This window comes from Carcharhinus amblyrhynchos, unplaced genomic scaffold (genome assembly GCF_965287045.1).
Source record: "Carcharhinus amblyrhynchos unplaced genomic scaffold, sCarAmb.v2.hapA scaffold_385, whole genome shotgun sequence".
NCBI classification, from domain to species: domain Eukaryota; kingdom Metazoa; phylum Chordata; class Chondrichthyes; order Carcharhiniformes; family Carcharhinidae; genus Carcharhinus; species Carcharhinus amblyrhynchos.
Genome location: NW_027650125.1, coordinates 1 through 14818, shown reverse-complemented (window position 1 = coordinate 14818; position 14818 = coordinate 1). Strand labels below are relative to the sequence as shown.

Genomic DNA, 14818 nt, shown 5'->3' with positions numbered 1-14818 from the left:
TAAAGCTCGTGTCCCACTCCATCCTGACCTGAGTGATAAACCCGGGCAGTGAAAGTCCAACACTGACTCCACACAGAATGGATTTTGGATTTACGGGCTGTGTGTGTGGTTTTCTTGGTAAACAGATGTTGATGAGTGTGTCGAATATCCGACCATCTGTGGCAGCAAGCGTTGTGAGAATACTGCCGGATCATTCCAGTGTATCACCGATTGTACTGCAGGCTTCCAGCTCAGTCCTGCTCAGGATTGTATTGGTGAGTTGTTCAAATCCCTCGGGATGTTAACGATGTCTCTCTGCCCAGCCACCAGGTTCCGCCTGTTCTACAATTCCCAATCCTCGGCTGCGGGAATATCCTGTTGGGGTTTCTCTGCAGTCCGTAGATTACGGAGTAGGAGATTAACTGACCTTATTGTCAGCACTGACTGGGACAGGGGGTTTTATTGGAGAAAATGAAGAGCAGTTTTAATGACCACAGATTGAATAATAGCCGTGCTGCCAGTGTGATGATGTCAGGGCGTGATGCCAGGTTTGGGAGCTCGCCTGCTGTATTCAAGTTTAATTTAGTGTCTCTGGTCATTCCTAACCCACTGACTTTGATAATTCAATACTTGCAGAGTCTATTGGGTACCCTGTGGGATGATCTTCTCATTCATGAGGATCAAAGTTCAGCTGATTCCCGATTCTCATCTCAAGAGTTCTGTAACTGCTGGAGTTTTTCATTTAAGGGGCAGAGTTTCCATTTAAACTTTTACTAACTGGGGCCCTTTTCCTCCAGTTGTTCTATTTAGACTGTGTCCATCACCCCGGGTTGTAAACTAACTGAGAAAACTGGGCATTGTGGATTGAGTGGAAGAGACGAATGCTGGTGAGGGGGAAGGGGGAGGGTGAGGGGGGGGCGGGGAAGGGGAGGGTGAGGGGGAAGGGGACTCTGTGATAAACTCACAGGGGAAACCCCGGCTCCATCTGCATGGATTCCTGCAGCTGTAACGGATGCTGCTGCATTATTCACAACAGGAGCCGTCCAGGCAGTGTGTGGAGAATGCAGCCTGCAACACAGCAAAGCAGCAAGACAGTTTGTAGCAATTGGAGGAATGTGCAGAGGTGACGATAAAGTTCTTTTTAATTAGTCACAAGTGAGGCTTACATTAACACTGCAATGAAGTTGCTGTGAAATTCCTCTAGTTACCACACTCTGGCACCTGTTCAGGTCAATGCACCCTAACCTGCACATCCTTCAGGCTGTGGGAGGAAACCGGAGGAAACCCACGCAGACACGGGGAGAACGTGCAAATTCTGCACAGACAGTGACCCAAGGAATCAAACCCAGGTCCCTGGCGCTGTGAGACAGCGGTGCTAAGCACTGTGTCACCGTGCTGCCCCCGACATGAGGAGGCTGTGGAGAGTGAAGAATAGAGGAATTGATGAGGAGAAAAGAACAGATGTGGAGAATGGCATGGGGTGAGGAGGGGCAGGGTGAGGAGGGGCAGGGTGAGGAGGGGCAGGGTGAGGAGGGGAGAGGGGGAGAGTGAGTGGAGAGTAGATGAGTTTTGCTCATGAGTTCTGGGGTAAAATAAACCAAACATCATTCCCACTGTCCCAGTGTCCCAGTGTAGGGTCAGTTTAACCCATGTGTCTGAGGCCTGGATCTCAGTCAATGATCAAAGTTCCTGTTGTCCCTCCGTATGGAATATCTGAACATTCAGATCCTCTTTACAATGTCTGAGGGGCCTCCACACCCATTGGAGGCAAGTCCCGACCCCCCTTCCCTCCGGATGTCACTGGCTTCACAGCCCTGAATTAGGGCTGATAGCTTCCACTTTCTGATTGAGACTGACGTGACATGGTGGAGGCATGGTGACACACTGGTTAGCACAGCTGCCTCACAGCGCCAGGGACCTGAGTTCAATCCCAGCCTCAGGTCACTGTCTGGAATCTGCATGTTCTCCCCATGTCTGCGTGGGTTTCCTCTGGGTGCTCTAGTTTCTCCCACAGTCCAAAGATATGCAGGTTAGGTTGATTGGCCAAGCTAACTTGCCCCTTAGCGTCAGGGGGACTAGCTAGGTAAATATGTGGGGTTACTGGGATAGGATAGGATAGGATCTGGGTGGCATTGTTGTCGGTGCAGGCTCGATGGGCCAAGTGGCCGCCTCCTGCACTGTAGATTCTACGATGCTGAGAGTGACGCGGGGAGTGACGGTGTTGAGTGTGAGGGTGTGAACGGGATGATGTGTGTGTGATGGTGCACACTGTAGTTCTGGCCGGTTGTGAATGTCGCTATGGCAGCGCGAGTGTAACCTGGTGAGTGTGATCTCTGTATCAGAGCCTGAATGGCCCCTTCCTGCTCTCTGCCTCCCTCACAGATATCGATGAATGTGTTAATGCTACGATTTGTGGACCGAATGCATACTGTCAGAACATGGCAGGATCCTTCCGATGTCTCTGTGACCAAGGTTACCAGATGGTGTCTGCTGGCTCATTGTGTGTGGGTAAGTCACATGGATCTGACAATGCGCATTGGGGTGGGGCGGCAAGGGAGGGGGCAGGGTGGCGACGGAGGAGGCGGGGCAGCGCTGCAGCGACGGACAGTTCTCCTGCTTTAGTTTCTATTTTTCCACGCAATGTATTTCCTCACAGGATTTTCTGAGGATTATTAAACTGAAACTGAAGTAAGTCAGATGTTTTTTGCGTAAAGACCCAGAGGACAAGTTCAGCATGTGACTAAAATGCTATCCATCAGAGTCGGCATGGTTTTATGAAAGGCAAATCATGTTTGACTAATTTGCTAGAGTTCTTTGAGAATTTAACAAGCAAAGTGGATAATGGGGATCCTGTAGATGTCGTATATCTGGACTCTGGAAGGAGTTTGATAAGGTGCCGCACAAAAGGTTAATTCACAAGGTTAGATCATATGGGATTAGGGGTAATTTATTAGCTTGGATAGGTGACTGGCTGATGGACAGGAGACAGAGAGTCAGGATAATTGGGTTTTTTTCTGGATGGTAAGAAGTAACTAGTGGGGAACTACAGGGCTCGGTCCTTGGGCCCTGGCTATTTCCAGTCTATATTAATGACTTGGATACAGGGAGCGAAGGCCCTGTAGCCAAATCTGCAGCTGACACAAAAATAGGCAGGACAGTACGTTGCAATGAGGAAAGAAGAACCTTACAAATGGTTATAGATAGGTTAGGAGAGTGGGCCAAAATGTGGCAGATGGAGTTTAACGTCGATAAGTGTGAGGTTGTGTATTTCCGCCAGAAAAATGGGAAGGCGATTTATTATCTAAATGGGGAGAGACTTTGGGGTGTTCTGGTGCAGAGGGATCTGGGTGTCCTCGTTCATGAATCACAGAAAACTATCATGCAGTACAGCAGATAATAAAGAAAGTGAATGGAATATTGCCATTGATAGCTAAAGGAATAGAATATAAAAGAAAGGAAGTGTTGTTGCATCTATACAAGGCATTGGTGAGGCCGCACCTGGAGTATTCTGCATAGTTTTGATCCCCTTATTTGAGAAAAGATGTAGTGACATTGGAGGCAGTTCAGAGGAGGTTCACTCGATTGATTCCAGAGACGAGGGGGTTGTTGTATGAAGAGAGATTGAACAGTTTAGGCCGATACTTGCTGGAATTTAGAAGAATGAGGGGAGATCAAATTGAGGTATACAAGATGATAAAAGATCTGGATAAAGTAGACGTGGAGCAGATACTTCCTCTTGTGGGACATTCTGGGATGAGAGGTCACGGTCTGAGGATAAGGGGCAGCAAATTTAAAACAGAGTTGAGGAGAAACTACTTCTCCCAAAGGGTTGTGAATCTCTGGAATTCACTCCCCCAAAGTGCAGTAAGTGCTGGGACAGTGAGTAAATTTAAGGAGGAGTTAGATTTTTAATTGGGAATGGGTTGAAGGGTTATGGGGATGAGGATCATATCCGCCATGATGAAATGGCAGAGCGGACTCGATGGGCCGAATGGCCTAATTCGACACCTATATCTTATGAACTTACATGATGGTGTGTTCCATGTGGCTGCTCCAAGTTCACCAAACTCCTAAAATGTTTTCTTTTCAGATGTGAATGAGTGTGAGGTGATCGAGGGTGTCTGTGGCTCCGCCATCTGTGAGAATGTTGGCGGCTCATTCTTCTGTCTTTGCCCAAATGAAAACGAAGAGTTTGAACCACGGACGGGCCGGTGCAATCGGAGAGTTGTCCACGGTACATTTACTGCCTGTTGATTCCCCTGCTTCCCCTTCCCCTCTATATCTCCCCAGAATAGTGTCGCACTCCCTCAGGAATGCTGGACGGATGTGTGCGTCGTAGAAACTGCACCGTGTTCTATGTTCTAAATCTTCTATTAGAAATGGGGAGGAGGGGGTGTGATTTGAGATGATTTGAACATTGAGGATTACATCACCATGTAATGGTGGCACAGTGGTTAGCACTGCTGTCTCACAGTGCCAGGGACCCAGGTTCAATTCCCAGATTGGGTCACTGTCTGTGTGGAATCTGCATATTCTCTCCGTGTCTTCATGGGTTTCCTCCCACAGTCCAAAGATGTGTGGGTTTTTTAAAATTCATTTGTGGGGGACAGGCATCGCTGGCTGGCCAGCATTTATTGCCCATCCCTAGTTGCCCTTGGAGGGCAGTTGAGGGTCAACCACATTGCTGTGGCTCTGGATTCACACGTAGGCCAGACCGGGTAAGGACGGCAGATTTCCTTCCCCATGGATAGGATAGATGTCCTAAGGACATTAGTGAACCAGATGGGTTTCTCCGACAATTGACACTGATTTCATTGACATCAGTAGATTCTTAATTCCAGACTTTTTTTTGATTGAGTTCAAATTCCGTCATCTGCCGTGGTGGGATTCGAACCCGAGCTCCCATTATATTAGCTGAGTTTCTGGATTAATATTCTAGCGGTAATACCTCCCCATCAGAGGGACTAGCTAGGGTAAATGCATGGGGATACGGGGATAGGGCCTGAGTGTAATTGTGGTCGGTGTGGACTTGATGGGCCAAATGGCCTCTGACAGCATTTTAAGATTCTGTAATAGAATCCCTATAGTGCAGAAGGAGGCCATTCAGTCCATCAAGCCCACGCTGACAACTATCTCACTCAGTCCCAGCCCCTTAATCCCACGCATTCACCCTTCCAGTTCTCTGACACTAAGGGGAAATTTAGCGTGGCCGTTCCATCTAACCCGCACATCTTTGCACTTTGGCTGGGTGGATAATGAAAGGATGGATGGAAGGATAGAGAGCAGAGAAAGTTAATATGATTTGAGTTATTTCCATGTGTGGAGGATAAACGGCAAAGTGACTGGCCATGTTGATGTGTATCTCTGTGTATGTGTGGATGGGACAGAGTCAGTGACTACCCTCAGGCTAAAGGGTGAGTTGCTGTTAGTTATTGTTGACGTGCTGTCTTTTTTTAGCAGGGCCAGTGTTTCTGGGAGAATCCGGCAGGGAGGAGAACGAGTGTTACTACAATCTAAATGATGTTCAACTGTGTGAGAACATTCTGGCACGGAATGTCACACGGCAGGAGTGTTGTTGTACTGTTGGAGAAGGCTGGGGAAAAGAGTGCAAAATCTACCAATGCCCCGTGTCTGGCTCAGGTAAGAGAAAACTCGAATGAACCCGTTTTGTCACTTCCCGGTTTAGAGCCTATCAAACAAGAGCAGATGTTTAAGAACCCAGCTGATGTTAAATGCTACGGTGTTCCAGATCCCAACAGGAAAACTGGGAATGTCAATTCCTAACTGCATTCTTTTGCAATTTGATATAATGTGAGGAAAGATGGGAAGACTGATGAGGAAGGTCTGTGTCTTGTTTGAATAATTAAACAAAGTGAATATTTATTGAACAGTAAAACACACAAGAAAGGCAACTAAAAATAGTATCAATAAATCAACCCAGTTTCAAACCTCCCCAAACAACATCCCATAGGTTTTAAAACCTTTTAAAATGATTTGCTTTCTTTTAATTATAAAACTTATGGATGACACGAAGTTGAGTGGGAAAGCAGATTGTGTGGAGGACGCGGGAAGTCTGCAGAGGGATCTGGATAGGCTGAGTGAGTGGGCAAGGATCTGGCAGATGGAGTATAACATTGGCAAGTGTGAGGTTATCCACTTTGGAAGGAATAATAGTAAAATTAACTATTATTTAAATAGTGAAAAATCACAACATGCTACGGTGCAGAGAGGGACCTGGGGGTCCTTGTACATGAATCACAAAAACCCAGTCTGCAGGTGCAGCAGGTGATCAAGAAGGCAAATGGAATATTGGCCTTTATAGCGAGGGGGATTCAGTATAAAAACAGGGAGGTCTTGCTGCAACTGTACAGGGCACTGGCGAGGCCACACCTAGAGTACTGTGTGCAGTTTTGGTCCCCTCATTTGAGAAAGGATATATTGGCTTTGGAGGGAGTGCAGAGAAGGTTCACCAGGTTGATTCTGGAGATGAGGGGGTTAGCTTATGAGGAGAGTCTGAGTAGACTGGACCTGTACTCGTTGGAGTTTAGAAGACTGAGGGGAGATCTTATAGAGACATATGAGATAATGAAGGGGCTAGACAGGGTAGAAGCAAAGAGATTATTTCCACTTAGAAAGGAAACAAGAACTAGAGGGCACAGCCTCAAAATAACGGGGAGTCAATTTAGAACAGAGTTGAGGAGGAAATTCTTCACCCAGAGGGTAGTGAATTCTCTGCCCGTTGGAGCAGTGGAGGCTACCTTGTTAAATGTGTTTGAGTCACAGATTTTTGACCAATAAGGGAATTAAGGGTTATGGGGAGAAAGCTGGAAAGTGGAACTGAACCACTATCAAATCAGCCAAAATCTTGTTGAATGGCGGGGCAGGCTCGAGGGGCCAGATGGCCTACTCCTGCTCCTATTTGTGAAGTTCTTATTAAAACCATCAGCAAAATTCAGCAATGGTTACTGCACTTGGCACCTCGATCTCTTTTTGGGATTGTTTCTGGCTTTGAATCAAAACAAGCGATGATTCAGACAGGATTCACCATCCATTGGCCTGATTGGCGTGAGCACAGCTTCCTGCTGTGTGTGGCTATGATCTTGGAGCAGCTGAGCTCTGTTTCAGCGAGAAGATGAAGCCTGTCACTAATACACAACTCTTTCTTTCCATTTTATCTGATCTGAACTACTTGCCTGAGGGGTCTCACTGAATATCTCTTAAACAGGCTCATCCTATTAAAATGTAAGCGTGAAATTCACCCTCACCTCTTTTGAATTTTTACACTCTGTGCTTTATCTCCTGAAATTCTAAGCCCTTCTCTTGGGTAAGTATGTTTACAGGGTTGCTAAACTAATCCACGTATCACAGTCTCAATAACCAATTCCATTTCAAAAATGATTTTAATTATCTACTCACCAGAACACATTCCCAATTATTAGAATCCTTCATTACAATTTTTTGACAAATGAAATCCGCTCTTTTATTCTACAGAAGGGGTTTGTTTAAAACAAAGAAAGTTTATCAGGAAAGTTAAAGTTAGCATTTCTTTGTAAAGAGCTCTTCTGAAAGGTGTGAGATAGTTAACAATATTAACATAAGGACTCGGATCCCCATGGCCTGCTCCGCCAGCCAATAGCAGCTTTAATCTTTCCCCGTAACTCCATCTCCCTCCATTCCTTCAGAGATGTCTGTCTCAGCCTTGAACATGGACACCCCATCGTTGAACATGTCTCTCTTGGGGGGAGAGAGTTCAATAGATTCACAAAGATTGAGTGAAGAAGTTTCTCCTCAGCTCAGTCCTAAAGAATCAGCCCCTTGTCCTGAGATTTTTCCCCTCAGTTTTAGATTCCCGGAGCCTCAGGGACAATCTCTCAGTGTCTGCCCTGTCAAACCCCCTCAGTCTTCTGCAGCTTCCAGTCAGATCACCCCTCATTCTTCCATTCTCCGGAGAATACTGAGCTAGTTTGCTCAAACCCTCACCCACCACCCCCCCCCCCGACCCCGGAGACCCACCCACCCCGGAGACCCCTCTTCACCCCAGATAACAGGTCATGAGACTTTATCTCAGTGGGTGAACAAAGATCCCTAATATCCTCAGACAGAAAGTCATCAACCTGAAACTTTGACTGTTTGAGTCGCCAGACCTTCCAGATCTTTCCAGAACTTTGTTTCTGTTCTGCAGTAACTCTGTTTGCCTGTGGGTGGCGCCTTAACTAACAAAAGTAAAATCCTGCAGGTGCTGGAAATCTGAAATAAAAACAGGAAATGCTGGAAAATTTCAGCAGGTCTGGCAGCGTCTGGAGAGGGAATAGAGCCAATGTTTCAGGCTGTCACTCTGTCACTGGAACCAGCAAGTACAGAAGAGGAAAGGGGAAGGGGGAGGAGAGAAGCTGTGTGATAGGATGGAGCTCTGGAAAGATTCAATAACAAGATGGCTGATGGTAATGGGGTCAGTGGAGAAATGAAAGATGTTTCTGATTGGCTACAGAAAAACATCACCAACAGTAACCACCCCTGAAGGAGCATTGGATTGGCCGTGCTAAATCCTCCCTCAGTGTACCCGAACAGGCGCCGGAGTGTAGCAATTAGGGGATTTTCACAGTAACTTTATTGCAATGAACAATAGAATTCCTTCAGTGCAGTAGGAGGCCATTCAGCCCGTCACGTCTGCACCAACCAGAATCCCATTGAGGCCCTATCCCCATAACCCCACATATATTTACCCCACTAATTCTTCTAACCTATGCATCCCAGGACATTAAAGGGGCAATACAGCATGGCCAATGCACCTAACCCCCACATCTTTGGACTGTGGGAGGAAATCAGAACACCCGAAGGAAACCCACAGGGAGAATGTGCCGGCTCCACACAGACAGAGATGCGAGCCAGGAATCGAACCCTGGTCCCTGGAGCTGTGAGGCAGCAATGCTAACCCACTGTGCCACCATTAATAGAACATAGATGTAAAGGGAAAGGAAAGGAATGTTTATTTATTAATCACAAGTAAGGTTTGCATTAACACAGCAATGAAGTCACTGTGAAATTCCCCTAGAGGCCACGTTCCAGCGCCCAGTCAGGTCAGTGCAGCCTAACCAGCACATCTTTCAGAATGTGGGAGGAAACCGGAGCACCCCCAGGAAACCCACGCAGACACAGAGAGAACATGCAAACTCCACACAGACAGTGACCCAAGGCCAGAATCAAACCCAGGTCCCTGGTGCTGTGAGGCAACAGTGCCAACCACTGTGGCACCATGCCACCCTAAGTGTCTACTTGTGACACTAATAAATAAACATCAAAATGGGGGCAAAGGCCAGGCTCTGAAACTTGTTAAACTCAGTACTGAGTCTGGGAGCTGATAAAGGGTCAGATCAAGTGGTTGTACCTTGGGAATAAGTTGAGCTTCATCGGAACGGTCCAGGAAAATGAGGATAAGAGATTGGGATAGCGAGTGGAACAGAGAATCCCAATGATTCAGCTAGCATCCTGAGTTATTGTCCCACTGCTCAGTGTCCATTGGAACTGAATGTTTCTGTCTCTATTCCAGATGATTATCAGTCTTTGTGTCCCCAAGGACAAGGATTCCTTTCCATCCCACAGTCATCATTTGGAAGGAATTATAAAGGTGAGTTTGTTATTTCAGAAATTCTGTGGTCAAAGAGCTGCACATGTGGTTCAGTCTCCAGCAGTAAGGCCTCAAGCTTCCAGTGAAGTCCAGTCCCTGTGTCATTCCTTCATCTGTCCATCCTCAACATCTCCTCAAAACAGATGTTTGAGAACTATCAGACCTTCCCTTTTCATCCAGCCTTGGATGAATGTTGTATCCAATAACTGCAATTACATTGCTCTCAATTCCCTTGGACAAAACGGCTTTCTTGTCATCTGCTGCTCTCTCTTTCTCTCTCTCCACCCAAAGGAAGGATATCCAAGCAGAAATCAGTCACAATAAAGTTTCACATTTGCAACACCTGGTTCTGACCACAGGATGGCAGCAATGCAGCAGAAATCTGATCGAGCTGATTCTCTGCAGCTCTAAAACCAGAGATTCTGTCCCAGAATAAACAGTATCTCTGTACAGTTACACAGTGAGCGATCCTTACCCTGAATAAACAGTGACTCTGTACAGTTACACAGTGAGCGATCCTTACCCTGCTGAATAAACAGTGACTCTGTACAGTTACACAGTGAGCGTTCCTTACCCTGAATAAACAGTGACTCTGTACAGTTACACAGTGAATGATCCTTACCCTGCTGAATAAACAGTGACTCTGTACAGTTACACAGTGAGTGATCCTTACCCTGAATAAACAGTGACTCTGTACAGTTACACAGTGAGTGATCCTTACCCTGCTGAATAAACAGTGACTCTGTACAGTTACACAGTGAGTGATCCTTACCCTGAATAAACAGTGACTCTGTACAGTTACACAGTGAGCAATCCTTACCCTGCTGAATAAACAGTGACTCTGTACAGTTACACAGTGAGCGACCCTTACCCTGCTGAATAAACAGTGACTCTGTACAGTTACACAGTGAGTGATCCTTACCCTGAATAAACAGTGACTCTGTACAGTTACACAGTGAGCGATCCATACCCTGCTGAATAAACAGTGACTCTGTACAGTTACACAGTGAGCGATCCTTACCCTGAATAAACAGTGACTCTGTACAGTTACACAGTGAGTGATCCTTACCCTGAATAAACAGTGACTCTGTACAGTTACACAGTGAGTGATCCTTAGCCTGCTGAATAAACAGTGACTCTGTACAGTTACACAGTGAGCGACCCTTACCCTGCTGAATAAACAGTGACTCTGTACAGTTACACAGTGAGCGATCCTTACCCCGCTGAATAAACGGTGACTCTGTACAGTTACACAGTGAGTGATCCTTACCCTGCTGAATAAACAGTGACTCTGTACAGTTACACAGTGAGTGATCCTTACCCTGCTGAATAAACAGTGACTCTGTACAGTTACACAGTGAGTGATCCTTACCCTGCTGAATAAACAGTGACTCTGTACAGTTACACAGTGAGTGATCCTTACCCTGCTGAATAAAAAGATGCAGTTTTGATGTAATCAGGGACATGTGTCTTTATGTGATTATTTTTCCTTACAGATGCTGATGAATGTTCACTGTTTGGATCTGAAGTGTGTAAGAACGGTGTCTGTGTGAACACTGTCCCTGGCTATTCCTGTTATTGTCCAGCTGGTTATTATTACCACTCCATCCGCCTGGAGTGTATCGGTGAGTGGGCCAAGCCGGGTGAGTGAGAGTGGGCTCTGGGTGAGTGTTGGGGCAGTGACGGAGAGAGCCAGGCTGTGGGAGAGTGAGATTCAGAGTGGCCAGCATCGCTGAGTGTGTTTAGACGTTGTTAAGCTGGAGTCTCATTCCTAACCTGGCCTTATGAGGATGGTTATTATTAACACATTGACGAAGGAAGTGCCGTGGACGTGGTGTACATGGACTTCAGCAAGGCGTTTGATAAGGTCCCCCATGCAAGACTTCTTGAGAAGGTGAGAGGGCATGGGATCCAAGGGCCTTTGGCCTTGTGGATCAAGAACTGGCTTGCCTGCAGAAGGCAGAGAGTGGTTGTGGATGGGTCTTTTTCTGAATGGAGGTCAGTCACCAGTGGAGTGCCCCAGGGATCTGTTCTAGGACCCTTGCTGTTTGTCATTTTCATAAATGACCTGGATGACGAAGTGGAAGGATGGGTAAGTAAGTTCGCTGATGACACGAAGGTCGGTGGTGTTGTGGATGGTCTGGAAGGATGGCAAAAGTTGCAGCAGGACATAAATAGGATGCAGGACTGGGCGGAGAAGTGGCAGATGGACTTCAACGCGGATAAATGCGTAGTCGTCCATTTTGGCAGAACCAACGGGATGAACGAGTACACTATCAAGGGCAGGAGTCTTGGTAGTGTTGAAGAGCAGAAGGATCTTGGGGTCCGGGTCCACAGGACTCTTAAATCGGCCTCGCAGGTGGAAGAGGTGGTCAAGAAGGCGTATGGTGTACTGGCCTTCATTAATCGAGGGATTGAGTTTAGGAGTCGGGAGGTAATGCTGCAACTTTATAAGACCCTTGTCAGGCCTCATTTGGAGTACTGTGCGCAGTTCTGGTCGCCTCACTATAGGAAAGATGTAGAAGCTATTGAAAGGGTACAGAGGAGATTTACAAGGATGTTGCCTGGACTGGGAGGCATGCCTTATGAAGTTAGGTTGAGGGAACTGGGACTCTTTTCCCTGGAGAGACGAAGGTTGAGAGGCGACCTGATAGAGGTTTATAAAATGTTGAGAGGAATAGATAGGGTGGATTCTCAGAGGCTATTTCCCCGGGTTGAAATGGTCGCCACGAGAGGACACAGGTTTAAGGTGCGGGGAGGAAAGTACAGAAGTGATGTTAGGGGTAAGTTTTTCACTCAGAGGGTGGTGAGTGAATGGAATCGGCTGCCGTCAGTGGTGGTGGAGGTGAACTCGCTGGGGTCTTTTAAAAGACTTCTGGATGAGTATATGGGGTTTTATGGGATTGGGGGTTATAGATAGGTGTTGATGTGATCGGTGCAACTCGTGGGCCGAAGGGCCTGTTTGTGCTGTAGTGTTCTATGTTCTATGTTCTAATCCTGAATGCAAAACTATAATTCAAGTCACATTTTTACCAAGCTTGTTCTTGTTCTCTCCCCCCACTTCCCTTTTTTCCCCTCTCCAATCTAATCCTGGATTTGAATACAGTGTGTCCGTCAGACATTCAGTCTGGGAGTGAATGTGAGGGTTGGAAGGAGCAGGGGTAGGCCACTCAGTCCTTCTAGCCTACTTCATCATTCAATCAGATCACTGATGGCACGGTGGGTTAGCACTGCAGCCTCAGAGCTCCAGGGACCCGGGTTCGATTCCTGGCTCAGGTCACTGTCTCTGTGGAGTCTGCACGTTCTCCCCGTATCTATGTGGGTTTCCTCCGGGTGCTCCGATTTCCCCCAACACTCCAAAGACGTGCAGGTTTGGTGGATTGGCTGTGCTAAATTGTTCCTTAGTGCCCTGGGATGTGCAGCTTAGAGATTAGTGGAGTAAATATGTGGGGTTATGGGGTTAGGGTCCGGGTGGGATTGTGGTCTGTGCAGACTCTCAGAATCACTGCAATGCAGAAGGAGGCTATTCGGCCCATCAAGCCTGCACTGACCACAATTCAACCCAATAACTCCACATATTTACCTTGCTAATTTCCCCTAACACAAAGGGACAATTTACCATGGCCAACACACCTAACTCGCACATCCCTGGAGTGTGGGAGGAAACCCACACAAACATGGGGAGAGCGTGCAGACTCCGCACAGACAATGACCTGAGGCCAGAATCGAACCCAGGTCCCTGGCGCTGTGAGACAGCAGTGTTAACCATTGTGCCACCGTACACTATTTGGTGGGCTGAATGACCACCTTCTGCACTGTCGGGTTTCTACAATTCTATGATCATGGCTGATTAGCTGTACTGGGAGTGCGGGAATTCAAGGGAGAATTTTGGAGTGAAGGAGTTACTGAGTGAGTCAGCTGCAGCATCCTGCATTGGCCTGGAGCCCCTCAAGGCCCCTACGGTGTCCAGTTGAGGCCTGTTTTTGGTCAGATGGGCTTCCAGGGGGTGTGGGCTGCTAAAACTGCTTGTTGCAATCTGCATTCTCCTCCTTTGCATTGCCGAGCCAGGCAAAGCTTCCAGAGATGATTCCGGAATCATTCTTCCCAGATTGTTGGACAGTGAGAATTACTATGGGCCTGTGTGCTGGTAATAACTGGACTAGATGCTGCTGTCCCATGTGTTGTCCCATATCTCACTTATCCACATTACTGAACTGGCGAAGGGGTTGGAGTTTTGGTCTCCTTTTCTGAGGAAGGATGTTCTTGCTCTCGAGGGAGAGCAGTGAGGGTTTACCAGGCTGATTCCGGGGATGGTGGGACTGATGTATGAGGAGAGATTGACTGGGTTAGGATTGTTTTCACTGGAGTTCAGATGAATGAGGGGGGATCTCGTAGAGATTTATAAAATTCTAACAGGACTGGACAGGGTAGATGCAGGGAGGATGTTCCTGATGGTGCGGGGAGTCCAGAACCAGGGGTCACAGTCTGGGGATTCAGGGTAGATCATTTAGGACGGAGATGAGGAGACATTTCTTCACCTGGTGAGCCTGTGGAATTCATTACCACAGGAAGTAGTTGATGCCAAAACATTGAATGTATTCAAGAGGCAGCTGGATATAGCACTTGGGGCAAATGGGATCAAAGGTTATGGGGAGAAAGCAGGATTGGGCTATTGAGTTGGATGATCAGCGATGTAGTGAATTGTTGTGATGGTGGAGCAGGCTCGAAGGGCTGAATGGCCTCTCCCTGCTCCTATCCACTCTGTCTCTATGTTCCAGGTTGAGGTTGTCTAACATTTGCTTTCTGTACTCAGTGAGTGTCACAGGGCCTGGGTTCATTATCCAGCTCCTCCTTCACATTGTAATCTTTCACATTTCCTTCCCGTTTGATTTGAGCAGCTTTCTGAGGCTGCCCCTCCCACTTTGTCCCTCAATCCGTTTATTTTAGTTCAGTTGTTTTACCAAAAGGAATGTTGTCCAGTGTTCACGGTTTATCTCTCTCTCTCTCTGACAGATAATGATGAGTGTGAGGATGAAACGGCGTGTGATAACGGTGTTTGTGTTAACACAGTGGGTTCGTATTACTGTTCCTGTCCCTCTCCCCTCATCCTGGATGTCACCCTGCGGCGATGTGTCTCCAACAGCACTGACCAATATGGTGAGTGTGGCTGGGTTAGCGGCAACGGGCAGTCGGTGGAGGTGGGGGGGGATCAAC

The 14818-nt window shown here is 47.2% G+C and overlaps 1 protein-coding gene across 1 annotated transcript in view; it reads left to right on the top strand.

Annotated features, from left to right (window-relative positions):
• Positions 1-14761, top strand: part of LOC145339294 (latent-transforming growth factor beta-binding protein 4-like) — a gene marked incomplete at its 3' end in the record, with an annotated part of 103507 nt that extends 88746 nt beyond the window's left edge. Inside the window, exons 16-22 of the mRNA XM_080183717.1 lie at positions 126-254; positions 2362-2487; positions 4070-4213; positions 5437-5619; positions 9527-9604; positions 11101-11229; positions 14618-14761. Coding sequence (XP_080039843.1) covers positions 126-254; positions 2362-2487; positions 4070-4213; positions 5437-5619; positions 9527-9604; positions 11101-11229; positions 14618-14761 — 933 coding nt within the window. The remainder of the gene's footprint in view (positions 1-125; positions 255-2361; positions 2488-4069; positions 4214-5436; positions 5620-9526; positions 9605-11100; positions 11230-14617) is intronic.
• Positions 14762-14818: the final 57 nt, after the last annotated feature.